We start from the raw sequence: 27,684 nt of genomic DNA, 5'->3' as shown, positions 1-27,684 counted from the left end.
TGATGCTGATTTTGCTAAAATAGATTCAAACCTCTCAGGGATTCATTTCATAAACAACAGATATTTTAAAAAGTATTATCAATGATGACAAATCTTTGTCTTTTTGAAGGTGAAATTTTTATTTGGAAAAAATACAGTGTCTCTTGGCCGGGCGCGGTGGCTCACGCCTGTAATCCTAGCACTCTGGGAGGCCGAGGTGGGTGGATCGTTTGAGCTCAGGAGTTCGAGACCAGCCTGATCAAGAGCGAGACCCCATCTCTACTAAAAATAGAAAGAAATTATATGGACAGCTAAAAATATATATAGAAAAAACTAGCCGGGCATGGTGGCGCATGCCTGTAGTCCCAGCTACTCGGGAGGCTGAGGCAGGAGGATTGCTTGAGCCCAGGAGTTGGAGGTTGCTGTGAGCTAGGCTGATGCCACGGCACTCACGCTAGCCTGGGCAACAGAGTGAGACTCTGTCTCAAAAAAAAAAAAAAATACAGTGTCTCATCAGAGCCAAGCCTGCTGACCAGGGCTGGAATGTGATACTATAACGGTGGAAAATGCAAAAGAAGTCAGTTACTCAAGCCTCTGGCTGGGGCATTAATTCAATCAGGAGTAAACCAAAAACAGTATGGGAATGAATTACAAATATGACCAGTTAACCTGCATTTCCAACACCTCGTGCATAACTGCCAAAGTGCACATTATTCCTGCTTATAGTAAATAGCAATTCTAGCAGACACTAAGAAACAAAAACAAATAAACAACTCTCTGGCAATTCCAAAGTTAAAATATACATTCACCATATGCAATAAATTCTTTACTTTGAACATAAAGAGAGAGTAAACATTTTAATTAACATTTCTCTTTAGCACATCAAATAAGTGTTGAACAAATATCTAGAGCAAAATCGATTTGAATGGAGATCAAATTATTTGCCTCCCTTGATTTGCTCGTGTTAATATAGCATTAAACCAACCACTTTTTGATTGCTTAAGTGTTTACTGTTGTTTTTATTTTTCTTTTCTTTGAAACTCTATTGATATTTTGAAACATAGGTTTGCTTTTGATCATGGATTGGAGTTGTGAAATTTTCTAGAAGAAAATCTCATTTAAAAAGGAGGAAACTGAGTCCCCCAAATACAATATCAGTGGCTCATGGCCCCGCAGTGAGCTGGAGGCAGAAAGAGAAAGAGAGTCCAAACTCTATAGGTTTCTGTTTTTTTTTCATTTTTTTTCCTTTTTGTCATTTATTTCAATCACTTTATAGGTATTTTTAATCTCTTGGCCTATATTTTATTTCAGCAAAATGTTCAAATTATTTTCATTGGTTTTTGGTGCCATGGATGGTAAACTTTGATAGCAAATGGTGGAAATTACTGGTAACATTCCGTCTGATTCATGTAAAATTTATTTTTTTATTGCTGAAATATTTTGAGCAACAACCACGTGCCCTAGTGACTGGAAACACAACCTGAGCAAAGTCATTTTCTCTACCAGTGAAAATCCCTAGGTTTTCTTTGCAAGGTGGCACAAATTCAATGTTTCAGTAGAGTTTTTTTTTTCTTTTTTTTTAGTTAATATTTCTTTGCAGAAGGACTCTTTAGTTATTGCTTAAATCCCATGAATTTGATGAGATATTGGTCACACACACACACACACACACACACGTATGCACTCCAAATTTTTTGATTCATTAAGAAGTCAGTTTTTCTATATTCTCAACACTACGCCAGTATTGTGAAAGATAAAAAGGGAGACATTATATGAGATGGTCAACTTTTTGATGTAAAAAAATAATCCCTTAATGAGTGGGCTACTGTCTTGATAAAATGACAAATTTTAATCAGTTGATGTAATCAGCAAATACAAATGCCTGCATATTTTGATGTCTACAAAATTCAGAAATCTCTAATAGTTTCTATTTTGTTTCTCCAAAACAGAAAGGCAATACTGCTCTTCACATTGCGTCTTTGGCTGGACAAGCAGAAGTTGTCAAAGTTCTTGTTAAGGAAGGAGCCAATATCAATGCACAGTCTCAGGTATTATATTCAGATTTTCTCTAATGTAAATCAATTTAAATTAGAATAGTTTTGTGAAGTTGATTTAATGGGTTTCACTGACTGTCGTGCAGATAAATTTATTTAAAATGTTTCTGTTATTTATTTTAGCCAAATTATTTTATTAACGTATACAATGAAATTTATTTTTTGACATATCGTAATCTCCCTTTAAATGTAACTGCATACTGGACAAATGTAATATCATTATCTTTATGTATTTTTTAAAAGAATATGAAGTGATTTTTTTTCCAGAGTATCAACAACATCTGTGAAAGATGAATTATTCATGCAAGTTCCATGTGGCTCTATAGAAGTATTTTCTCTGCTTAAATTTTAAAAATTTTCAAAAGCTTAGCATTCTGGTGGGAAACCTGCCCTACCATGGGAATTATATGCTTTGGTTACCTTACACCCCAAATGTGAGCTTAACTGATGGAAAAGAGACCAAGAGTGAACCCAAAACTATTTAACTGTATTGAGACCCTTTAGACAGATCAGAGATGTGCAACTTCATATGTTTAACTAGCCAAAGATTCTTGCATCAATGTGAACGCAATGTATTGAGCTAATGATCAACATCCCAAGGATCATGGATTTGTTCAATGTTCTTGTTCATAACACACTTACATTTGATACCTGGACCAGCTGCAAAGACGTCAGAGGTAGTTGTACTTTTCCTTCTTTCTTATAATGTCCCATTGATTACTAATCCATCCGCTTGCATTTTGGAGCAAGGTTCCACACACCGTATCATCCTAGGTAGACATTGTGATGTTCTTCCTATTTTCTGCAGTGGTTTTAAAAAAATTTCAACCTTCTAATTCAGCATTGTGCTTTGTGGTTTAACAACAAAAAATTGTAGAGGTATTAGGATATAGACAGTGTTTTTAACTATTTGGAAAATAAGTCTCCAATGGATGAACTCTTAAATATTTTACTTTATTTTGGGAATGTGAGCCCTTTAGATTCTCCACATGTTATGCCCTTCATTAAATTAAATTAAATTGTTTTCGTTTAGAACTGGAAGGGGGTGTTAGAGACACCGTGTCCGTAGCACTTATTATAGGAATTTGATGTCCACAGAGTCAAGTGTCTTGCTCAAAGTCACATTGGTGACCCCTGTCTTCTGATATCCGGTTAAATACTCCATATGTTTTGAGTATTTGTCTGTCTGCCTGTCTGCCTATCTATCTACCTATTTATCCATCTATCTCTCTGACTTCACTTCACAAGTAGAGCATGAATATATTCTTATTTAAAATAATTGAAACAATGCAACAGTATGTCGAGCAAAAAGTGTAATTCTTCCTTCCCAACTGCCAACTACCATGGCATTCCTTAGAAGTAGTCATTTTTTTTAGTTCCTTTCTGTGCCGTTAAATTCTCTTTATTCCTTATTGCGATGCTTTATAAGCGATTACATTTTTATCATTCCTTACTGGAATTTTTCAGGTAGGTATGCCTAAAACCTTGAAAAGCAGAAGTGAATTTATTGAAAATGTGTCATTACTGTTCAACACATAATTTGCATAGAGAGCAATCATTGCTTTCTTTTGTTTTATTCAGAAGAAACTAATAGTTTACGTAACTACACATGGACTCCAAGTGATTTTGTTTATACCCCAAACATTGATTAATTACATGATAACTCTCGAAAGATGAAAATTAGATTCTATATTATGTCGTAATGTTTTCAAAGTTTTCATGTTTGGTGAAATTCCTAATAATTCTTTTTCTTTTTCTTTCTTTTTTTTTTTTGAGACAGAGTCTCACTCTGTTGCCCAGGCTAGAGTGAGTGCCGTGGCGTCAGCTTAGCTCACAGCAACCTCAAACTCCTGAGCTCAAGCGATCCTCCTGTCTCAGCCTCCCGAGTAGCTGGGACTACAGGCATGCACCACCACGCCCGGCTAATTTTTTCTATATATATTTTTAGCTGTCCATATAATTTCTTTCTATTTTTAGTAGAGATGGGGTCTCGCTCTTGCTCAGGCTGGTCTCGAACTCCTGAGCTCAAACGATCCGCCCACCTCGGCCTCCCAGAGTGCTAGGATTACAGGCGTGAGCCACCGCGCCCGGCCCTAATAATTCTTTTTCAAGTGTTATTCTCACCCGTATCTTTAGTATGCATTTTCTTTCTTAATTGGGGAGATATAATTCACTGCATATGGTAAAGATAAGTTTGTATGTAAATACATTATACTGCTAACTACTTAATCTATGTATAATAGTTGGAAGTCCCTGGTTATTTCTACTCCTTTCTACCGTTAAAGCCATGAAAGAGAAAAGGCGTTTTTAAGACTTGAAAATCGCCATTGATCCCATTTGACATGGCCTGAGGTTGGCAGCGGAGTGAAATAAGTAAGGACACAAACTTGGAGGCCAAGGTGGTCAAATCCCAGACAGAGGTCAAATCCCAGACAGAGGTCAAATCCCGACTCTTCTGCTTTCAACACTTGCACCTGTGCCTCAGTGTTCTCATCTGTGATAGGGGAATCATAACAATAGTACCTGTAGCAAAGAGTTGCTGTGAGATTAATCTATGTGCAGCACTTAGAGTAATGCTTGGCAATTGTAAGAGCTCAACAACTATTAGCTGTCTTTATTATCAAATTCAGCAGTAGCTCATCTAGCCCGGCCACTCTACATGCTCACTGCTGTCTATTCTGGGCATAGTGAAGAACATCACAAAGTCAGTTCCTGTGACTGGCTTCACAACCTCCTTAGAATACTGTCAATTTGAGTACATGAAATTGCATTAGCCTAAACACAGATATCTATAGACCTTTAAATAACTTAATAGTCAGCACATTTATAGTCTACTGGTCTAGAGACACTTGTAGTAGCTACAGACGAATGGAAAAAAAGAACAAGCATTCTCATCTGAGATGTTTTGGATAGCAAAAGATTGAAGTCCGATTAAAAAAATGTGGTTTCACCAAATATTATTTTTGAAAAATCACTTTCAGAGAGTAATTCCAAATGTAGAAAATTCTAAATAGAATATCATAAACCTCAAAGGTGTTGTGTTTACATTTGCTTGTCGTACAGTAGGGATTTTTGAAACATCTGTAATGTAGTTTTAGTATACCTTAGTTAGAACACGGTATCAGCGAGGCTAAAGTTACAAGTTTGGAGATGTGAAGAAACAACTTTAAATGGCTATTTAAAAGATATCCAGTGTTCTTGATCTATATGGGTTAGTTTTCTCTAAATATAAAGTTCCACGCAATACCTGCTATTTGGGCAAATACTATCTGGGCAGCTGCCTGGAAAATAAGTCTTGAGAAGGACTAATTGCTGGGCTTCTATGGTCAGTTTAGTTTTCCAGTGTAATACAGATTTTTGATCCTATATTTTAATATTTAAATGATACATTTAAATATGTAAATAAATTCCATAGATTTCATTGAAATTAAATTTTAATTTTCATCTGGAATATTTCCTCTGGAAGCAGCTTGATATTCCTAGTTGGATAATTTTAAAGTTTTTTTTTTATTAAACCCAGATTAAATAGATGAATGGATTTAATTTAAATTTTAATAATTCTTTAAAATTACCCTACTAGGAATATTAGGCTGCTTCCAGAGGCAATATTCCAAAAACTACTGCAAACATCAGTATTCTCGTTAAAGCCAGTAACAAGAAAAGGATTCTTCTTAGTGATACTGTTCAAATTGTACTCAAGGCCCAGCTAATACAATGAAAAGAATATAAATGGAAAAGAAAAAGGTAAAATGCTGTATACAGAAGATATGATTATATAAATCGACAATCCAAAAATATCTAAAAATTAACTATTAAAATATTTTTTGCATTCGCTAATTTACTAAGAGCCCACTGCCTGTACAACTCAATACCCAGACGTGATTTAATATCCCCTGTGGAATTTGCTGGTAAAACACATGGCAGAACGGTGTAGTCGTAAGAGCATGAACTTTAGAATTAGTGATATGTGGGTTCAAATCCCAGCTCTGCGTTTTAAGTCCTGTGAAACTGTAGGCATGCTTCTTAATCCTTGTGAATATGAATTTCCTTGAGTCATATAAGGATGAAGTATTGCCCTGGACCGTTAGGGTTAAATAACAAATATAAAATGTTTAGCTTTCTCTCTCCTCACTGACACCACCCAAATTTCTTACCCATTGAAAATAAAAACTGGAAGAATTCTTATGCCTAAGGAAATAGTTGGACATTCTTCATCAACAGGTCATGGCAAAAGGCAGTGCTTTCTGTCTCATCCCTGGTGAATGTCTTAGGAAAAGATAGAAGAAGGTTAATTGTGCAACTACTAGGTAAGGGTACAGGTGTTCTCTGAGGCAGTTCCATCCTGGTTGGAGAGGGCGGCGGAAGAGGATGGAAGGACACTGAGTTGGGCGCCCTCTAGGGTTCAGATCTTAGCTGAGCCACTTGCTGTGTCCTTGGATGAATGACATGAGCCACCGTCTCATTCCTAACAGGTGCCTGAGAGTATAGTTGTGGGAATGAAACAAGATGACACAGTAAACCCTTCATAAAATTTAACCTCCCTGGAAAGATTCAGGACATTAATCATTTTAAGGTCATTTGATAGTTTAGCTGTAATTTTTTAAAGACGACCTTTGGAAAGAGGAAGGTGGTTAAAAGAACTCATAATATCCTAACCCAGACTAAAAACCGGAAAGTTCAGATTACATGAGAAAATGTATATGACGTTTTAATTAATCAAATGCCTTCTTAACTACCAAATAAGTATCTAATCGTGTCTTTTGTTCTTTGGCCCTAAGTATACCCCCAGAGTACACAAAGCAATCTTTATTTTTGTAACTACAATTAGTACCATTGGTTTTTTTTTTTTTTTTTTTTTTTTCATCCTTTGCAGCTGTGCCTTCACGATATATTTAGGGACATCATTTGAATCATCCTGACCTTAAAGCTTGGTGATAAATTTGGGATGCTTCCCAACCTTATCTCTCATGATGCTAATTCAAAGGAAGAAGATGATGCATAGTATCTGGGACGGGAAGTAGAGTAGTATTTCGCAACCAGTGCAGTCTGATGAAAAGCCTCCCAGCATGTTATGGTTCAGGCTGCTGGAGAATTCTGTTCTGCAAAACAACTTAAATCTTGACATTGACCTGCACTGCAAAAAACAGGAGGCTTCTTCCAAAGGGGAATTCTCCTTTTACTAAGTTCAAACCCAGCTCTGTCTCTAACCATTCCCACTTCCTACAGTTGGGGTTGGTTGTGTGATTTATGGACTATGTTTTCCAGTAGCTATAGAGAGTAGATGTCATACTCTCAGAAAACTGAAAATAACATGTAGATTGAAGGGTATTATTAACATGCAGAGCTGTAGTTTTCAAACTTCTTTAGACTATAGTTTGCTTCATCTAGGCAAATAGGCACAAGTTAGCTAATCCATCCATTTCTTCTTAATGCAAACACCTAATCTTTTCTTTTCTTTTCTTTTTTCTTTCTTTCTTTCTTTTTTTTTTTTTTTCTGAAACAGAGTCTCGCTTTGTTGCCTGGGCTAGAGTGCCCTGGCATCAGTCTAGCTCACAGCAACCTCAAACTCCTGGGCTCAAGCGATCCTCCTGCCTCAGCCTCCCGAGTAGCTGGGACTACAGGCATGCGCCACCATGCCCGGCTAATTTTTTCTATATATATTTTTAGTTGTCCAGATCATTTCTTTCTATTTTTAGTAGAGACAATGGCTCGCTCTTGCTCAGGCTGGTCTTGAACTCCTGACCTTGAGCGATCCTCCCGCCTCGGCCTCCCAGAGTGCCAGGATGACAGGCGTGAGCCACCGCGCCCGGCCAACCTAATCTTTTCTGATTATGAAACACTATAAAGGAGGGTAACATATAGCGATCAATGGCTGCTCTATCATGGTGTTTTCAAACACTGATAGCTCTTAAAACTCAACATTCTACGAGAAGGAGCCTTACTGTACTTCCTTGGAACACAATACAGTTTAAAAAGCATTGTCCTGGTAGTTTGGTGAAGGGGAAGACATTGCTGAAAAGTTATCCCAGTCAACTTCAAAGGACCAGTCATGTTTAATCCGTTATTGTTAGGGTTTCCAGGTTAGATAGCATTGGAAGAGTTATGTTACTGCAAAATATGAAAATACCTGCCCAGGATATGAATTTCTTTCCTAAAAAGAATTGAAGTAGGATAGGGTAAGAGTTGTGAGAATTGTAGTTGGCAAAGTAGGTGAGCATCAGATTATATAGGACCCTGTTGGACATTATGGTAGTTAGCTATTGCTGCATTAGAAATTATCCTCACGCTTAGTGGCTTAAAACAGCAATAAACATTTAGTATCATCATGGTTTCTGTGAACCAGGAATCCAGTGGTGGCTTAATTGTGCAGTTGTGGCTCAGAGCCTCATGAGGCTGTAATGAAGATGTTAATCAGAGCTAAAGTCATGGGAAGGCTTTTCTGGGCTTGGAGGATTCTCTCTGAAAGTGATTTTTTTTTTCACATGGTTGGCTAATTGTCGGTGGGAGGGCTCAGTTCCTTCTTATGTGGGGCCATAGCTGTGTGTCATCATGACACCCCTTCCTCCAGGGCAGGTGCCCCAAAAGAGACAGGAAGGCAGAAGGGCAATGACTTCTAAGCCTTCGCCTTAGAATTCTCACACCATCAATTCCACCGTAACCGATGCATTAGAAGCAAACTACTACTAGACTGTCCTACATTCGAGACGAGGGGAATGAAGCACCACTTTTTGAAGCAAGGAGTGTCCAAGAATTTGCAGACAGATGTTAAAATCACCACAGGCATAAAAAGGAGTTCAAATTGTGTTCTATTTAATTCGTTCATCCGTTTAACAAATAGTTATCAAACACCTACTATGTGCTGAGCATTTTTATAAGCACTGAGTAAGGCCTCTCAGAGAGAGTAACCACTTGTGTGGAGGCTTGAAGATGAGTAGGGTAGAAGTTTCCAAGCATCTCTGCACCTGCCGTACCCTTTCACCTCCTCTTCTCTCCTTAACCTCTGCAGCTGAGCAGTCCACCAGGTCACTGGTCACTCAATCTCTCAGTTAAAAATTCCTCAACTGTAAAATGATGAATTTCCTTTCAGCTGTAAACATTTTCATCGAGGAAAATAGGGCAGTTTCTTTTAATCATTGCAATATATTTAATAAACTTAGCAATAGAAGACTGCAAGTAAGAACAAATAAAATAACAATACGTAGTTTACATAGATATTAATGTATACACCATTTGGAGTTTCCATAATCAGCTCTCACTCTCTTGGTATATCTCAGAGAGTGTGATTTAGTTTATGCTTGATCTATGAAATTACCGAAGGTATATTTTTAGCGGGGTGGTAATATATTATAATGAATTGTAGTTTTATGTGTCACCATCTGGCCAAGAGATCTTTGATTTTTTAAATTTTATTTTAAGACCTGTAAGAATCCTTTCGACATGCTTCCTTGCGTTGGCTTTTACCCATGTTTGGTAATTTCTCTTACTGTTCTTTTACTGTTCACTAGACTCATCGTCAGGTTTAGAGAACAGAATTCACCAAGTGAAATATGTGTCTGCAAAGACACTTATCCTTCCCCTGCAAATACCACATCTCTTGAGAGACAGAGAAAATGGAACAGGAAGAGAAGAGAACAGTGAAGAACATTTTATTTTCTCTAGTTCTGCCATCTTGATTTCATTAAGACCTAATTTCCTCTCAGGTCTGTTCTTGGGCCAGAGTACATCTTCTTCATACTATTAATTACTCATTCCTTAGTGCTCTGACAACATTTTTATTCATGCTTCTTTTTTGGCAATTATGGTATGTCTTCAGCTATAGCTGATTCTATAAAGATGCATTCTGTGGATTGTTATATTTCCTGCTCTTGAGGGCAGGAACAATAGTATATTCATATTCATGACTTTCAGAACATCTAGTCTAGTGCCTAGGTGAAAATCTTTAGAACAAATCTGGTGCTATAAACAAGACTCTTCAAAATGGATAGTAACATTGACTCTTACATTAAAAGTAATTTTATATGATGAATCTTTTAAGTCATCCAAATGTTGAATCTTCACTGGTGTAAGAGAAGAATAAAGTCATATGTACTGGAAAAATTAAGGCTGAAAGATTAAGATTTTTTAAATTGGTAATTTAGAGTTTTGATCCTTGTCTAAAATAGTGATTACTTTGCAGATTGACAGCATTTATCTCTGCATAATTTCTTTGAAATGACATACAAATATTAATGAATTTAACTGGCTTTAAAGATGTTCCCAGAGCTTCAATAAATCTACATTTGATAGGTAGATATGTAAATATTAGCTCACGCTCATTCAATTTGCCAAGATAATACAATTACCAAAAGAAATTCTCACCAGTGGCTAAATCCTGATTATTGGTTCATAGATATATTATAAATGTAAATAGGAAAACTTATTTTGTAATATTTTAAGTGTTCAAATTCTTTACAATATAGCATGATTTCTATTGGAAAAAAAGCATTGTAACTGTTTAATAAATCTGAAAACTGTTATCAATAACTAATAAATAATGCAGACTTCTAATCTTTCTAATCACAAGGAAGAATATAAATACATAAACACTAAATTACATTTTAAGAATCTTATGCTCTACCGACTGAGTTGGCTGGGCAGGGCTCTTAACATTTTAAAATACTAAAATCTTACTAATATTTATAATTCTTCCTTCTCATCAGGATTATTACAAAAAGCTTCTTTCCATTCTTCTGGACTGTAATCTGGACATTTTCCAATTCATCCTCCCTATTCCTGGCAAAGTAATATCTTTACAATGCAAATGTGTCCAGGTCAAACCCGTTTAAAAAACAGATAACTCCCAAGGCTTTTGGGACAAAATTCAGACTCTTTAGCAAGGCAGACAGGGGCTGGTCCTTCTCTGTCATCATCCTCCTGTCCACACCAGCAGTGAATGCTTGGCCAGTCCCCACATGGCTTGTGTTGTCTCATCTTATGGTGTTTCCTCTGTTTGAAATCTCTCTTCTGCTTCTCTAACTTCCGTGTCTTCCAGACCCCCAGTGTCTTCCTTCAGACATAATTTCCTTATCCAGTTGAGTTCTGTGTCCTTCATCTATGTTCTCTTTATACCCAACACATAATTAAAAAAAAACAAAAAACAACTAATTATATATGAGGTCTGTCCGGAAAGTATCCAGCCATGGTTAATATAAGGAGAACGGTTTTTGTGACATGGATGTAACCGGGCAGCCAAGGAAAGTGGACTGGGATGTGCATGCGTGAACAACGACAACGTCACGGTACTAGTCAGTGGGGCGCTAGATGCCATTGAGTGCGCGTGTGAGCTGTGTGGCCAACTCATTCCAAATGACTAAGCAAGCAGAGCAATGGACGTGCGTCAGATTTTGCGTTAAGCGTGAACATTCCTCCTCGGAAACGATTCCAATGATTCACAAGCCTTTCCCGGAGGATGCAATGAGTGGAGCACAAATAAAAATGTGGCTCAAATGCCTCAAAGATGGTGGAGAATCTGTTGGAAGTGACCGACGTTCTGGAAGGCCTGCGACAAGCAGAACACCTGGGAATGTTGAACGTGTGTGGGTTGGGTTAAGAGATGCCTGGGAGAACTGGGTGAGGTCCCAAGGTGCCTCTTTTGAAGGGGACTGAGTTGTCATTGTCCTATGTACAATGTTTTTTGTATCCTGTATCTTCTTCCGTAAATGTCTCTATTTTTCTTTTTTTTTTATTATTTATTTCAGCTTATTATGGGGGTACAAAAGTTCAGGTTATATATATTGCCCATTCCCCCCCATCCCCCCGAGTCAGAGCTTCAAACGTGACTATTCCCCAGACAGTGTGCATCGCACTCATCATGTAGGTATACACCCATCCCCTCCCCCCACCCCCCACCTCTGTCCGACACCCAATTGGTGTTATTCCCAAATGTGCACTTAGGTGATGATCAGGGAAACCAATTTGCTGGTGAGTACATGTGGTGCTTATTTTTCCATTCTTGGGATACTTCACTTAATAGAATGGGTTCCAGCTCTCTCCAGGAGAACAAAAGGGATTCTACATCACCGTTATTTCTTATAGCTGAATAATACTCCATGGTATACATATACCATATGTCTCTATTTTTCACACTACGTGGCTGGATACTTTCGGGACAGACTCGCTATGTGTTTGCTGGGTGGTAATGCAGTAGTTTGCTAACCTGTCCATCGTACCCTCTGAACTGCGAGTTCTTAAAACAGGAACCTTTCCAGCATTTTGTCTCTGCAAAACTGAAGTTGAATACAATGCCCAGCCCGTGAAAAGTCAACAAACACATTTTTGTTGAGTAAAGATCAATGAATGGCAACTAATAATGACCAATACACAGGGATAATGTTCAAAATAATAACCCGTTGCTAGAAGCACCTGTTAGTCACGCTGGAACTACTGTGACAACTGACACAACGCTGCACTCATTGCACTCCCCAAGTGTCAGCCTGGGCTATGGATATCTTTGACTTTTTTATACCAAAAAGGAGAAAATACATACATTTTTCATCCTTCCATGCCTCCCTCTTACAGAGACCCTTGTGATTATATCAAGCCTGCTTGGATGATCCAAGATAATCTCCCCATCTCGAGTTCTTTGACTTAATCACACATACAAAGTTACTTTCGCCCTGTAATATTTCTAGGTTCCAGAGATTAAGTCGTAGACATATCTGGGGGCCATTACTGAGCCTACCAAAGGGTGTGTGTACCACTGGGCCCGGGAGAGAAGGAACCCAGGGAAGCAGCGTGAGTGGCGCTAGGAACCACACTTGGAAACAATCAGCGATTCTGGGCAGCCAGGTGCCTGGTGGGAGCCCAAAAATCTGGAGCCCGGGGGTCATAGGGGGCATGTCCCCTTGGTCCTCGAGATGCCCTGCCCTGTGCAGTCAGAGGAGGTCCCTCGAAGGCTCTAGACCCAGGGAAGGGACCTTTCTTAGGGCTTGAGGATGCTACATCTCCTCTCCCCTGATGATGGGCAACGTCTATTTCTCTTTCTCTTGATCTCTCTACACGATTATATTGGAAGAAAGCATGCTAGCAAATTGTTTTACTCTATTAAAAGTTCTTCTCTTATTTGCATTCCTGCCTTCTACTTGCCATGAACGAGCCCCATTCCACACCCACTCATTGTTTTTAACCATCCTCACTGGCTCTCCCTTCCTTTGAGTCTCTAATTCTATCCTTCCGCCACCTCTTCAGTGTTCTTAAAATACACAAGATTTCACCTGCTTGCTGTGGCTTTAAAAATATGCTTTCCAGCTCGCAATCTTTGCCTGAATCCTACAACATGGGTAATTTATTCGTCTTATAATATTTCTTTTTTAGTTCTAAATTTTCCTCCACCATTTGAAGCCTACAGATTTTTTTTTTGTAATCTAATTTAAAATTACTTTACTTGTTCTACTTGTACACTCTGTATTTATATTTTGCTGGATCTTGGCCATTTTGAGTAATGTTTCCACTCCCATACAATGTATACAGAGGAATTTTTATTTCAAAAAGTATTTTTAAAAACGATTTATCTCCTCTGTTTTAAAAATCCCTGAACTCCCATCTATGTTTTTACTTCTTCTCATTCATGCATGGAAAGTTTAAGGGACTCACCTATGGTTAAGACTTCGGCAAGGTTTTGAGAGAATTGTTAGGTTTTGTGAGTTTATGAATTATTTCACAGGTTATCTTTTTCATAAAGTTCTGTGGGTTTTTTTTCCTTAATGGCGCCTTACATATTCCTGAGGATCTGATGAAAAGAAAATTTGCCAATTTAAATTTGATTTTAAACTTATGTCGTAAAATATCATTGATTTTTAAAATCTATGACTATATAATAATGTTATAATATTAGCACAGTGTGTGCTCCGGGAGGGTTGATATGTCTGTTTTATTTATCACTGTATCTCAGTGATGGCCCAGCTACCAGGGGCTGAATTTTAGTAAATAGTTGAGTAAATGAATGTGAGAATGAATGATAGAATTTCAAAATGGCCTTCAAAAAGTAATACAAAGATGTTCAGTATAAACCATACTACTTCAATCGGAACATTGAAATCCAGACTTTTTAATTTTCAAATCTGCCATCTCTCCTAGCCTAGGCTGGTATGAGTGATAATTTATACCACTAAGGGTGCTACTGAACTGCCTATATTCAAGATAATCATGGTCTCTTTAAATAGTTTATGAATTGATCAATATAGAAGGTATTATACAGATACTATTTTATATAGATGCTATATGTTGTGAGAATTCTATATATTATAGAACTATATAAGTATTGAGATACCAAATACACTAAAGAAATGAATATATTTTTAGTTTAACACAGTGTTAGGTGATGAGGAATGTGAGTCTCTGGTACTAAATTGAAGATGGGAAATGAGGGAAATATTTCTTCTCTGTCGTTTTCTCTTTACTCCTTTAGAAGCTGGGTGTGGAACTTAGCTCACTGCAATCTTGTCGAGTTTTATTACAGTAAATATGTGTGTGATTTCTTCAGCGTGAAGGAATGTCATATAGCTTCACCATTTCCAAGGTTTATGTCACAGTATTTGCTCTTTCCTTGTGTGGTATTCTTCTCTGGTTTGAACTTTGACAAATGGTTGAAAATGTGTTTTCTTTTTTTTTTTTTTTATTGTTTGTCCTCAGAATGGCTTCACTCCTTTATACATGGCTGCCCAAGAGAACCACATTGATGTCGTGAAATACTTGCTGGAAAATGGAGCAAACCAGAGCACTGCCACAGAGGTGAGACTGTCGGCCCTAAACTCTCGAGTGCTTTGATCTTAACGTCCATACTCTTTTTATCCAGCCACAGTGGATCGCCATTGCTTTGTCTAAAATATGCCAGGAATGTCCATGTCACTAATATAATTTACCACCGTGCCATGAACAAGTGACCCAGGCTGTGCACACAGTTTCATGAGTTTATGCCTTCAGTTTGGATTCATGTCAATTGATTCATACACGAAATCATACTTCCATATTTATTTATGGCAAATAAATCCATATTTGCCATACTCTAGCCCTTTGGAGAACTTTCTACCATTCAAAAATTAGATTATAGTAAATTCCCTCCATCTCTTTTCATCAATATTTTAGCTTTGTTAAGATCCAATACAAGGAACAATTTTTAACCATCAGAAATAATTCATAATTATGTATGTTAACACAGTTTCATGTGGATTATGTCACTTAAGAAAAAGCTGTTCATATTGAAGCACAAATGATGACACATAGCTTTGTGACTGATTGTGGCAACAACTGAATAGAAATCACAAAATCTTAAAATTCTTGACCTGAAGTGAAAGATGACCAGAGGATGCTTATAACCCAGAAACTATCTTGGTAATTTTTAATGCCTAATGATGGCTCCATTCTGGGCAATTACATCTTTAGGCAAAATAAACACAAACTCCCTTCTATGCTGCTCTGGAGAGAGAGGTCATTCAAATCTATTAAATTCCTTTCCAGTCCCTTTGGGAGAGCACTTTTATGGAGCCAATTACAATAACTTTCTGACAGCTTATTTTCATAGTTAAAAAAAAAAAATCCCAAGAAATTATGATTAATGAAACCTTGTCTTCTTCTTATAACTGGAAACACAACTTCCCAGTATGAAATGATTTCAAGTTCTCTGTTCAGAACGTACAGATTTTACACTCTTGCCACATGGGTAACGTGATTTTTATGATTTTGGGGCCCTTTTTTTCCTGAGACACTCATTCTTTACATGAGTAGCACAGGAATATCTTCAGGCAAAGCCCGGGTAACAATACAACACTGTATCTTTGCATCAAGACCTCTGAAAAATATACCAAAATAAGGAAACCTATATTTGTTTTATTTTATTTCCTTTAAGGCATAATCATGTATCAGATGAAATCTTTATCCTAGAGTTCTTCTACTTACCAAATAGATTTAATGTTTCTAGTGTGTGATTTAGGAAAACTCAACTTGCTGGCCTTCTCAGCTGTCTCGTGGCTCTTTCTGTCTAGATCTCTGTGGCATTTCCATCTGGTTCCAGAAATATCCTTCTATGTACATTGCATCTGTAGAGGCCATTTACACTGTGATCCTCGGAAAATTAAAACCCTCTCTGATTACTACACAGATATGCGGCTTTTCCACATTAATCTTGTGGGATTTTGGATCCTAGCTTAGACACACAAGATACCTGTTCTTTGTTTCATTTTAAAACATCATTTAAATAAATAAAATTAATTTTTCATGATTGGAGATAGATATATAAACATATATATAAACTTATATATATTTATAAACTTAATTGATTAAATCCTCACCAGCGGCTCTAGAAGTTACTAAGAGACATATCTATGGGTAAACTCTTATACCTTCTCTTTTAGTGTATCATTCTCTTAAAAAAAAAAAAAAGAAGTCTTTACATGGCTAGGTTTTTAATTGCCACTCGATATTCTATCTGTGTTGTTTTGATAAATACCTTCTACAGTCTCATGTACACGTGTGAACATGCCTAAAGAAGGCACTTACTCTGAACTGGGTTGGCAGCCCCAATTTGCAAAAATTAATTACTAATCAAGATATTATGACCACTTTAACAACAGACAATTATGAGATTATTTACTATGACAATGAAATTCATGTTTGAGAAGAGATATTTAAATTTTTAAAATTTCCCATAGTTATAGCAATTAGCGCTAGTAAGTAAATGGCGAAAAACGAAGCTACTGAACTGTAATGTGGGTTTCCTTTTCATAGAGTTAGTCGAGGTACTTGAACAAGTCTTTCCAAATATTTAGGCTTCTCCCATGAAGTCTAGATTAGAATGAAGTCCATGCGATGGAGACCCAAAATTAATTTTCTGAAAAGAATTCTCTGTCCCTCCACTACCATTTTTATACAGTATTTCTTTACTCTTTTTCTTCTTCCTACATATTTTCAAAAATGAAAGCTATAAACTTTTTAATGAGGTTCTGTTCTATAAGCAAATGCCTCATCTCTAAGAAAGAAATTAAGTTCCTACTTTTTAAACAAACTATCACAAAGTTGCAGGAGGTAATAAATTTAAATATGTATATGATAATGAGTCTGCTTTTCTCATTCACAGAGCGTTTAATTTGTGCCAGAGTTCTAAATTCAGGCTACTATTTTGCATCTTAAGACATTACATGCTTTATTCTTCCATTCTATTATGTGTTCTGTTTAAAATTTAATTCTTATTAAAAAGAAAAAAATTCAATTTTTCTTGTTGGTGGCACAACATATGTGATACACCTGAGGAAAATTGTTTTCCTCAAAAGTCTGCAGTTACCTTTAAAAATTATTATTGAAAAAATATGAGTAGTTAGATTGTGGTAAATTAACTATGGTCTCTAGAATGTACCTTCCTATTGCACTCATCTTTATGTAAATGAAAACTAACTTTGAAACTTTTTTTCAAACTTTTGTGGATTAAGGGTTTTCTGGTACCCAAACAGGGCCTAAAATATTTCTATTTTTTCTATTTATTTGTCTCTTTTACTGAGTGAAAACACATCTTTCCAAGTTTTCTAGCATGGTTATCTACCCTTAAGTTTCCTCTAACTTTGCATTATCTACACTGTTGCTTTTTAAGCTTTCTCTTTTTAAGTTTAGAACTGAACAGCTGATTTTTTTTTACATTACCTAGCACATGTAATGTTATATCTAAATGATCTAAATAATATAAAATTCAACTAAGTACAAAAGTAATTAATTTGCCCAATTTGCCAAAGAGTTTTAGATCATATTCTTTCTCAAACTTTCAAAATTGAATTGGTAATAGACCATTCCCTACCCAGTGGTTTCGTCTTCCCCAATTCAAAGTATTTAGTAACTTGCATAGTCAATCACATATTTTATTTCCCTGTCTTGGTTACCATATCTTCAATTCTCAGTCAGAGTTCATCTCTGTTCTTTCTACCCTTCCCACTTTTCTGCTTTACATAAGCAGACATTACCTAGAGTTGGTTCTCCCTTTTATTTTCCCATACACATCTGAGCACTTTGTTTGTAGTATGCTTTGTTAGGGAATGCAGATGTGTTTCAAAATGTGTAGAATAGAAACCAGGAAAGCAGTCTGAAGACACTAGTCCACAGTGTGACAAAGGACTGATTCTAATCTGCTTCTAATCTTCCTAGTTAAGATTTTATGCTTTTGCTTATTCATCTTAATCATTCGTTTAAAAATTTACTGGGAGTTCAATCCTAAGCATTTAAAAGTTAACGGAGGATGTTTCTGTCTCCTATTTTACCAGGATGGCTTTACTCCCCTGGCCGTGGCGCTTCAGCAAGGACACAACCAGGCGGTGGCCATCCTTTTGGAGAACGACACCAAAGGGAAAGTGAGGCTGCCAGCCCTGCATATCGCAGCCAGGAAAGATGACACCAAATCCGCGGCGCTGCTGCTCCAGAACGATCACAACGCGGATGTCCAGTCCAAGGTAAGAGCCGGACGCATTTGTGGGACGGACGTTTCCGGTTGCCGGGTTCCTCCTGGGGGATGAGACGGAAGTAGGCCACGGTGATAATGCAAAATTACTTCCGGTCACGAAAAGAGACAAATTACTTTCAGAGGTATTTCAGAGAGAACGGGACTGTGTAGTGGGTGCAGTAACAACAACAAAAAAATTAAACGTGAGCCGATTTTCTTTAAAAGAGGAGGTTCAGCTTCTTAGAACTCTGCTTCCTTATTCTGTTTACAGTCATAAATAATAGAAACAGCGTTGGAAAGGTAACATTGTATCGTGTAGCGTTTGGGGGATGTCTTTTCTCGGTAGAATGCATTTTGGCATGTTGGAACTAGGCGTAGGCCCCGTTGCAGTGGGCAGATTGTTGCCTTAATTTTGCATTGTGTAATATCTTCCCTCTTTTTCTCACACAACACTGCTTCAGATGATGGTGAATAGGACTACGGAGGTACAGTATTGTGGTTATGCCAAAATCTACCTTTTGCTTTTCTTTATTTCAGTTTTTGCCCAATTAGAATAGATGCTCACTAATTCATACTAATGATGAGAAGGTCCATTAATGGGAAATTCATTTGGACACTTTCCCCAGGGTTTAGGCAAATTGATCATTCGAAAATATTGAATGCCACATATATTTGAAACATTATTTTTATCAGTGCAACTATGTAAATAGTTTATTAGAGTAGAGCATGAAATACTCTTCCCTCATGTATATTTTAAGTGAGCTTTACTATCAACTTTTTGACAAGGAGAGACATAATCTTATTTTCTTAGGAAGATTCTAATTTTCTTAATAAGATTTCTCAGGTTAGAGTTTAAGGAAGTAAAAATTAGGATGGTTTCTCTGACACTATGTTTTGTCTTTTTATCTAATGGCAGTCACCCTTTTTTTTTCCTGTATGCTTTTTTCCTTTACAACATTATATATAATCAACAATGATATTGAGCACACCATGACAAAGCAATTGCTTTTGCTTGTAAGTCTTAAAATACTTGTCACGAAATCATATATTTTCCCCATACCAAAATAAGTCACATAAATCAATAGAAACATTAAGCTCAGAAGCCCCTCTGCAAGGGGAGTGTGTGTGTGTGTGTGTGTGTGTGTGTGTTTAGTAGTCTCTCCTTGGCCATTTCTACAGAGAGATAGTGACCCAAACAGTATTGAAAGTATGTGATAAAACTTAACCTGTACTCAAAGGTGAGTGACTAGGTAGGTTGCTTCTTTAGACTAACATCTCATTTGATCACTGGGTTGTGGAATTTTGGGAGCTGTGGACCTCTGAGCATTCTTACTTAGTATTTACGGCAAATAATGGTATTTCTAAAACTATTATCATGTCTATTAACACATTTATCCATCAAGACATCAATATGCTTGAATTATCTGTATCATTTCTTTTGTTTTTCCATATCTGTGCACCGAACCTAGATCAGAGACTCCCCCCAACCCCGCCACCCCAAAAAGCCCAACTGCTTGGTGAAATTATTCAAGGCTGGAACTATACAGTTCCATACAATTGTTATCTTAATTACTGATTTCAATATCTTTAAGTGCTTAGATGCTTTTTGATGATTATTTAACATACATTTTTGAAAGCAGTATTGGCTCTAGCGTTGGTGAAAGCAGCAGTGTGGGTGGGTTTGCACTGAGTTCTATATATTTCCTTGAAGACAATAGAGTAAGAAGAAGGAAAGCCCTTCTATGATCGTGTGGAAAGGTGAACTCTGCCTCCCACCTCCATGCTAATCAGAGAGGAATTCCTCTGGGAGGGCTTCTGCCAGCCTGGTGTCATCCAAGACTCACAGCCTGGGGCACCATCATGGATGATCAATGAGGCTATGTCAGGCAATAAATTAGTTTATTTTTGCAAATGAGAAAAATAATGTTATTATATTTCAATAATTTGAAAATGATTCACCGACAGTCAATATGTTTTTCTGAAATTAAATTTTAACTGGAATAACAGACACACATTCAGGATATGTCTGGGTGACAGGAAACATCAAGATAAAAATGAAAAAAAAATTCAGTCAATTATTTCCTAAAATATCAAAATTTGACGTTTGATAAAATAACAGCCAGATCGTAGGCTGATTTTTTCCCTTCATTTTGACAGGCATATTGGGCATGGCGTGATGCAAAATAAAAATATCCTGACCGCAGTTGGGGGATTTGGATTGATATTTACTATTCTTACTTTGTGTTTTGCTAAGTCAGAAATTATTTGCAGTCAATGTTGCTGATAGCACAGAGAAATTTCTATTACCTGGGGTATCTGAATGCTCACTTAGGACATTGTAAAAATAAAGTCATCAAAGCCGACATATCAAGCCAATAGAAAAATAGTGGTTGTGATGTAGAAAATTATCTATCCAAAATAATACAGTGCACATCTTGGTTCATGTCAAGTAAAAGAGAGCAATGCAAAATGACCTGAAAACTACAGGATGTGATAGCCAATCAACCGTTTCTATTTTTCCCCATAATCTTTTATTAAGTAGTGAAAATTATGGAGAGTAAGAAAAAGTATCACATAATAGATCTTTGTGTACTTTAATAAGAAAAGAAGTGATGAGCTTCTATTGTGAAAATTGCAAAAATTTCCTACTAAAATTTTCATCAGAAAAAGAAATAAAAGAAAATATGCTTTTCTTCTTTTGAAATTTTCAGACTGATTTTTTTCAACATTCTGAGAGTAAATAGTTCTCTAATGCCCATAGAATTGATTTAACCTGGTTGGTTCAATTACATTTTATTTTATGATAAAATATGGTTTAACATTCAAATTTGGATTAAGCTGAACTTTTTTCTTTATTTTATGTTCCTATTAAAGCCAAATATATTGTTTAATATTGTTTATTTTTTTCTTTTTAATTCTTTTGTTATTATAACAACATAGTCTGACTAAACAATTGTAAAAGAAGATAGAAATACCACGACAGTGTAAATGATGTGGAATGAATTCTGTATCCTTTGTAAGAATTTTTTTTTTTTTTTTTTTTTTTTTTTTTTTTTTTGAGACAGAGTCTCACTCTGTTGCCCAGGCTAGAGTGAGTGCCGTGGCGTCAGCCTAGCTCACAGCAACCTCAAACTCCTGGGCTCAAGCGATCCTCCTGCCTCAGCCTCCCGAGTAGCTGGGACTACAGGCATGCACCACCATGCCCGGCTAATTTTTTTTTTTTTTTTCTATATATATTTTAGCTGTCCATATAATTTCTTTCTATTTTTAGTAGAGATGGGGTCTCGCTCTTGCTCAGGCTGGTCTCGAACTCCTGAGCTCAAACGATCCGCCCACCTCGGCCTCCCAGAGTGCTAGGATTACAGGCGTGAGCCACCGCGCCCGGCCTGTAAGAATTTTTAAACATATTTCCATAGTTCCAAAAATTAATGCTGACCAATGCTGTTTTTTAAATACAAAAACAAAACAAATACACTGGTTTTGAATCTTTCTCTGAAAATAACATTTTTTTATTCAACATTATGTTAATCCTGTGGCTGAAACCTTTATGTGGCTTAGTTACATTCTGTTTTTCTCTAATATGCTACACCAACTCAATAAATACGGTTTTGCATAAACAACAAATCTCACAAATAGATGAATAGTTAAGGTACTTAAAAATAATGTTGTTAATAAGTGCAGGATATTTATTTACCTCCTTATGTACTTAGTTATTTACCACATTATAACAGCCTTAAGGTCTTATTAAATCATTTATGATTGCTCATAAATGAGGTAGACAGTTACCATGTAACTTTCTTCCTGAATGCGGTGACTACAGCATGCAAAGGTGCAATGTTTTACTGACTGTCATTTCCTTACTTTCCATAGAGTGGTTTCACCCCTTTGCACATAGCTGCACACTACGGAAACGTCAATGTGGCAACTCTTCTTCTAAACCGGGGCGCTGCCGTAGACTTCACAGCCAGGGTACGGATTAAAATAGTTTCTCATTCTCGATAGCAGTAAATGAGTATTTTAAGAAAGTAACAGTGAGCATCCATGGCTTCCATAAAGGTTCTGTTTCTTTTTCCTTACTTGGATCTGCGCTGGAGATACTAGATTTTTCCTTTTTCCTCCTTAAATCACAAGAAGTCATCGTGACACCCCTGTGGAAAATAAATTCACATGCACACAAATCATTGCCAATAGTTAAGGAGGACATGAATTCTGACATCAAGCATGAGCAGTTCTATTTGAGGATCATGCTATGAATCATGAATGAGCAGCTTCAAGTCAACAAATAAACTGTTAAAATGTTAAGCGCAAAATATGTCAGTGGTATGTCTTACAATGATTATTACAGCTTGGCAGGGAATTTTTAATAAATTAAGAATCTGCTCATAGGAAGTTTTACCGAAATACATAAAAAGATATCACATTGTTATCTGCTTCATGGTATGCTTTTATTGGGAATAATTCACTTACATGAAAATTATGTAACTCAGTATCCTTACTATAAATCAGTGAATGAAAAATTTGAATATGCAAAAACTTATGACACACAGAATATCAGGTACATATCCCTGCCATAATGATGACCTACGACAGCCCGTAAAATAAATAAGTACAGTTTGTATGTATAGTGCTTATGTCCTGAGAAGTCTTCTGCACTGAAACTATGTCATGCTATGTTCAAGCTGTTTATCCTCCTGAATTGTTCTGCCGATGTTTTTAAGAATCATTTTTCCATTGAGTATTGAGATGTATATTTGTATTCTATTTTTAAGCATATGGGACTTTAAGATTCCAGACTCTTTAAGTGCATGGATGTTATAGAAAGACAGGAGGGCTCTATCTTAGAATTTGAATTTTTGTTTCTGCTACCCAAAATTGCTCCCTTTGTCTCTTGGCTATAATGTATACATTCGATCCATATATTGTAGTTACTAACTTAGCTATGCAGTTTCATTCCATTTTTCATTCTCTAACTATAGTGCCTTGTGGTTTGTGTGCTTCTTTGTTCCTTAAAAATTGAAAACATTAAAATTGTAGAAACTATGGATCAAATTACCAAATAGGTCACATCCTCCCTTGTTCCCTTTAACACAATAATCGCCATCATGCCCTGTCATGGCCAACGTGCTCTTGTTTGGTTTTTCCATGGTGTAGAATGGAATCACTCCTCTGCATGTGGCTTCCAAAAGGGGAAACACAAACATGGTGAAGCTCTTACTGGATCGAGGCGGTCAGATTGATGCCAAAACTAGGGTGAGTGTCTCTGTTCCTTCAATTTCCTACCATTGTTACTTCTTTCAGTCCTCTTAGCAGGCACCTTAAAACACCAGTCTGTAAACATAAGCAATGTGTTTTCATGGATTTGATTTAAATTTAATACAATATTTAAAGGTTTCATACCATAAAGTGAAATTAATATTTTCTTATAAGTGCCTGGGAAAACAGAACGCTGGCCACTTGATAAGAGTTTTTCAAATTTTTCCTTATTAATTTTCGGGGAACAAAGATGAAAGACTGAACTTACACATCCCTCTTTTGGGCAGTCGTAAATATCAAGAGTCAAAACTTATTAGCAGGCATTAAGCTATGAGAGTGTGGTTTCAACATAAAATATTTTCATACATATTGAAATTATTTTTGCTTCTAACTGTTTAATTCCTAATTCATTTTTTAAGTAGCTTTGCAATACTGACCTGAACAGGAGATTTGCTATTACGTTTGTGGAAAAAAGTTAGTATGTTATACCTTTAACGTATGTCATCTTGGTAAAAGTGGTGCCCTTCGTTCATTTCAAACTTGTCAAGTAAAATACCATTTTGAGTTTTTTTTTTGTTGTTGTTGTTGAGACAGAGTCTCACTTTGTTGCCCAGGCTAGAGTGAGTGCCGTGGCGTCAGCCTCGCTCACAGCAACCTCAAACTCCTGGGCTCAAGCGATCCTCCTGCCTCAGCCTCCCGAGTAGCTGGGACTACAGGCATGCGCCACCATGCCCGGCTAATTTTTTCTATATAGATTTTTAGTTGTCCATATAATGTCTTTCTATTTTTTTTAGTAGAGACGGGGTCTCGCTCTTGCTCAGGCTGGTCTCGAACTCCTGACCTTGAGCAATCCACCCGCCTCGGCCTCCCAGAGTGCTAGGATTACAGGCGTGAGCCACCGCGCCCGGCCCCCATTTTGAGTTTTTGATGCACTCCCAATAGATAGATAACAATATAGGCATTAGAGAGTTAAAAGTGCAGACTCTGAAGGCAAATTGCCTGATTTCAAATCTTACTTCTACCATTTACAAAGTTGTATGATGTTGGTGGTTTACTTACCTTCTCTGAATTTAGGCTATTAATAGTACCTACCTCATAAGGTTGTGTGAGAATTAACTCTTAGCTATATTATTTACCTTTTTTTTTTTTAAGTGGAGTGGGTAAATTACTTAGTTACTCATAATTTCTTATAACATTACTGACATTATATAGTATACAGTTATTTGCTTAAACATATAACAAATACTTAAATATTGTCTATCTGGAGTAGATTTGGTTAATTACAGACTTCAGCCAAGCTTCAAACATTCCCATAATATAAAAATGTTGAACTACGTGGTATAAGAAGTCTACGAAAGATGGTGGATAGAAAGTGTTCCTTGTGACATTTTATCTTCACTTTGTTCAGTTCGGGGACATCATGTTCTCATAGTCCAAGCAATCAGGATCAAATCTAGTTTCCTTTGCAAATCTTGAGGTTAGCAGATGTTTTTTTTGTTTTTCTTTTTTTTTTTTTTTTTTTTATTTTATTTTTTTTTTTGAGACAGAGTCTCACTCTGTTGCCCAGGCTAGAGTGAGTGCCGTGGCATCTGCCTAGCTCACAGCAACCTCAAACTCCTGAGCTCAAAGGATCCTCCTGTCTCAGCCTCCCGAGTAGTTGGGACTACAGGCATGCACCACCATGCCCGGCTAATTTTTCCTATATATATATTTTTAGCTGTCCATATAATTTCTTTCTATTTTTAGTAGAGATGGGGTCTCGCTCTTGCTCAGGCTGGTCTCGAACTCCTGAGCTCAAACGATCCGCCCACCTCGGCCTCCCAGAGTGCTAGGATTACAGGCGTGAGCCACCGCGCCCGGCCAAGATGTCTTTTTTTTTTAATTAAAACCTTATCATCTTTAAGCTTCTAGAATCTACACCAGTCCCAGAATAAATTTTGGTTTTTACTCACCCCAGAAAACCTTCCTTTCTTAATCTCGTTTCTCTAAGACATTTGGTCCATGGTGGCTATGTGTCATGTCACATCACGTGGAAGTTCTGGAGTGGTTTTCTGTATCTGTCAGGATCTTTGTTGTGGTGTCCAGAGTTTGATATGGTTTCTACCCTTTGCTTTGCTGGTACGCTTTTTCCTTTACTATGCTGTGGGTATGCAGAATTTGGAACAGTATGCAGCATGCCACAAGCTTTACTTCCTTGTCCTTTATACTTAAGGGAAAGAGTGTTGGCATATTGCTACATTTCTAACATCATTACTAACATTGCTAACATAAGGTTACATATCTTGCATCCTCTACTAACATGATTTCTCCCCTTGTACTGACTCTTTTGTTTCTATTGAGACTCCAATAATTGAGATTACCAATGGAAAGAAAACAGTTTGTAAATGCAAAAAAGAAAAAATTTATCTTGCCCAAAGTCTTTTGTACTTTGCTTTTATTAATGCTTTTCTGGAGTATTCATTCATCATTGAGGCAGTTGGTTTTGTTATTATTGATCATCGTAATATTTACTTAGTTCTTTAAAAGATGCTCTAATTTGCCTGGTTTGCATACATCTGCATATACAATTAAAAAGTCTAACATCAAATAGGCAGTGCATTTTCATAAAAAGAGTATGAAAATATGGAAAACAGAGATTCTTATGCTAGTTCTGTAATCAGCTAATTGTCCTTGAGCAAGTTAACAATCAAATGTAATCTGTGGTTTCTTCTTCTAGGAAGAGAATATTTGGACCATATTTTATCCCGGGTAGCCTTTAGAGACAGCAAATAAATTGAATTTCATTCAAGGATTTAAAAAGAAAAAATAGATTTTCTAATAACGTACGTTGTATGGACATTCTGCTCATTCATTCCTTAAATGAATAATTATTGAGTTCCTACTTGGTGCCATGAACACTGGAAATATAACAGTTCGTGAGACAGGCTGGGTCTCGAGACTCACAGGGATGCGGGTCTACAGTAGCCAGGGGATTAGGTTAGCAGTGTGCGGGTAGAAGTTTAATAGTAGGTTCTCAAACAAAACAAAACACAGCAAAACAAAACACTTTGATTTGTGGCTTTGCCTCTGCTGATTTCTGTGGTGTAAAATATTTCCACCATGATTAGAGCTACCAGCATGGTATAACTAAGTGCAGAATTGTAAGAGATGTGCAACAATGGCTCTCTATAGTGCATGCGACCTGGGTCCAGCAAAGCCCAGGAGTAGGTACAATAGTGGATGATACCACTGAGCTTCCCCTCCCTCCCCATAAGTTAAAATACTCTCTCATCACTAAGTGGTAGGATTTTAAAAGTATTATTAGGTTCTTTCCATTCTGGTTATAGCTAAAAGAACTACATGCCTCTTACCACAGGCAAAATCAAGTAGGAGGTAACTACTGAAATCAAGGGCTGTGGTCTGGAATGGGGAGGCCAATTCTGGAGCTGTCATATTTGATTACTAAAACAAAGGAATATGGTTTGCTTCTTGAATACTTCCGCCCTTGGAAAATATATTTAAAAATAGAAAAATGTTTAATTTGTTTTTGACTGCATTTTTAGGTAAGATAATAGAGCTACTATCTATGGAATTTAAAAAATGAGTATTATTCTTTCATTTCTGTCACAGAGTTCTCAATTTCTCCTACCAATCGATTTAACCACAAATATTCTAAATGTAGTATATTCTGTCGAGAATTTTCTCTTGATCTTCTTATTTATTTTTCTCATTTATATAAGGTTTTCATCATCTGGAGAAAAGCAAAATCTAAGGAGGCTTTGGGGTACTAAAAACACAAATCTTACCCACAGTTTCTCCCTACCATTTTGACAGTCATTGAAACATTTTGCATCTCATTGGCATTCTCATTATTGACCAGGATCTAGTATGAAACTCTGAGGCATTTTCACCAGAACCCTCTGCTGGTATCTGTAAAAGCTCGTTTCCATGTTAAAACATAAATTT

At 36.8% G+C, this 27,684-nt stretch overlaps 1 protein-coding gene across 50 annotated transcripts in view; it reads left to right on the top strand.

Annotated features, from left to right (window-relative positions):
• Nucleotides 1-27,684, top strand: part of ANK2 (ankyrin 2) — a 386,902-nt gene that overhangs the window by 240,562 nt on the left and 118,656 nt on the right. For 36 of the 50 annotated variants that reach the window (XM_069459130.1, XM_069459145.1, XM_069459126.1 and 33 more), the window contains 6 exons: nucleotides 1,929-2,027; nucleotides 14,703-14,801; nucleotides 18,311-18,496; nucleotides 18,948-18,971; nucleotides 22,357-22,455; nucleotides 23,638-23,736. In XM_069459130.1, the coding sequence (XP_069315231.1) occupies nucleotides 1,929-2,027; nucleotides 14,703-14,801; nucleotides 18,311-18,496; nucleotides 18,948-18,971; nucleotides 22,357-22,455; nucleotides 23,638-23,736 (606 nt within the window). The remainder of the gene's footprint in view (nucleotides 1-1,928; nucleotides 2,028-14,702; nucleotides 14,802-18,310; nucleotides 18,497-18,947; nucleotides 18,972-22,356; nucleotides 22,456-23,637; nucleotides 23,737-27,684) is intronic. The other 14 variants (XM_069459132.1, XM_069459141.1, XM_069459144.1 and 11 more) reach the window with 1 other exon arrangement.

This window comes from Eulemur rufifrons, chromosome 26 (assembly GCF_041146395.1).
Source record: "Eulemur rufifrons isolate Redbay chromosome 26, OSU_ERuf_1, whole genome shotgun sequence".
Classification (NCBI taxonomy): Eukaryota; Metazoa; Chordata; class Mammalia; order Primates; family Lemuridae; genus Eulemur; species Eulemur rufifrons.
Note: the sequence above shows the minus strand (reverse complement) of the source record. Positions and strands in the feature narration are given on the sequence as shown.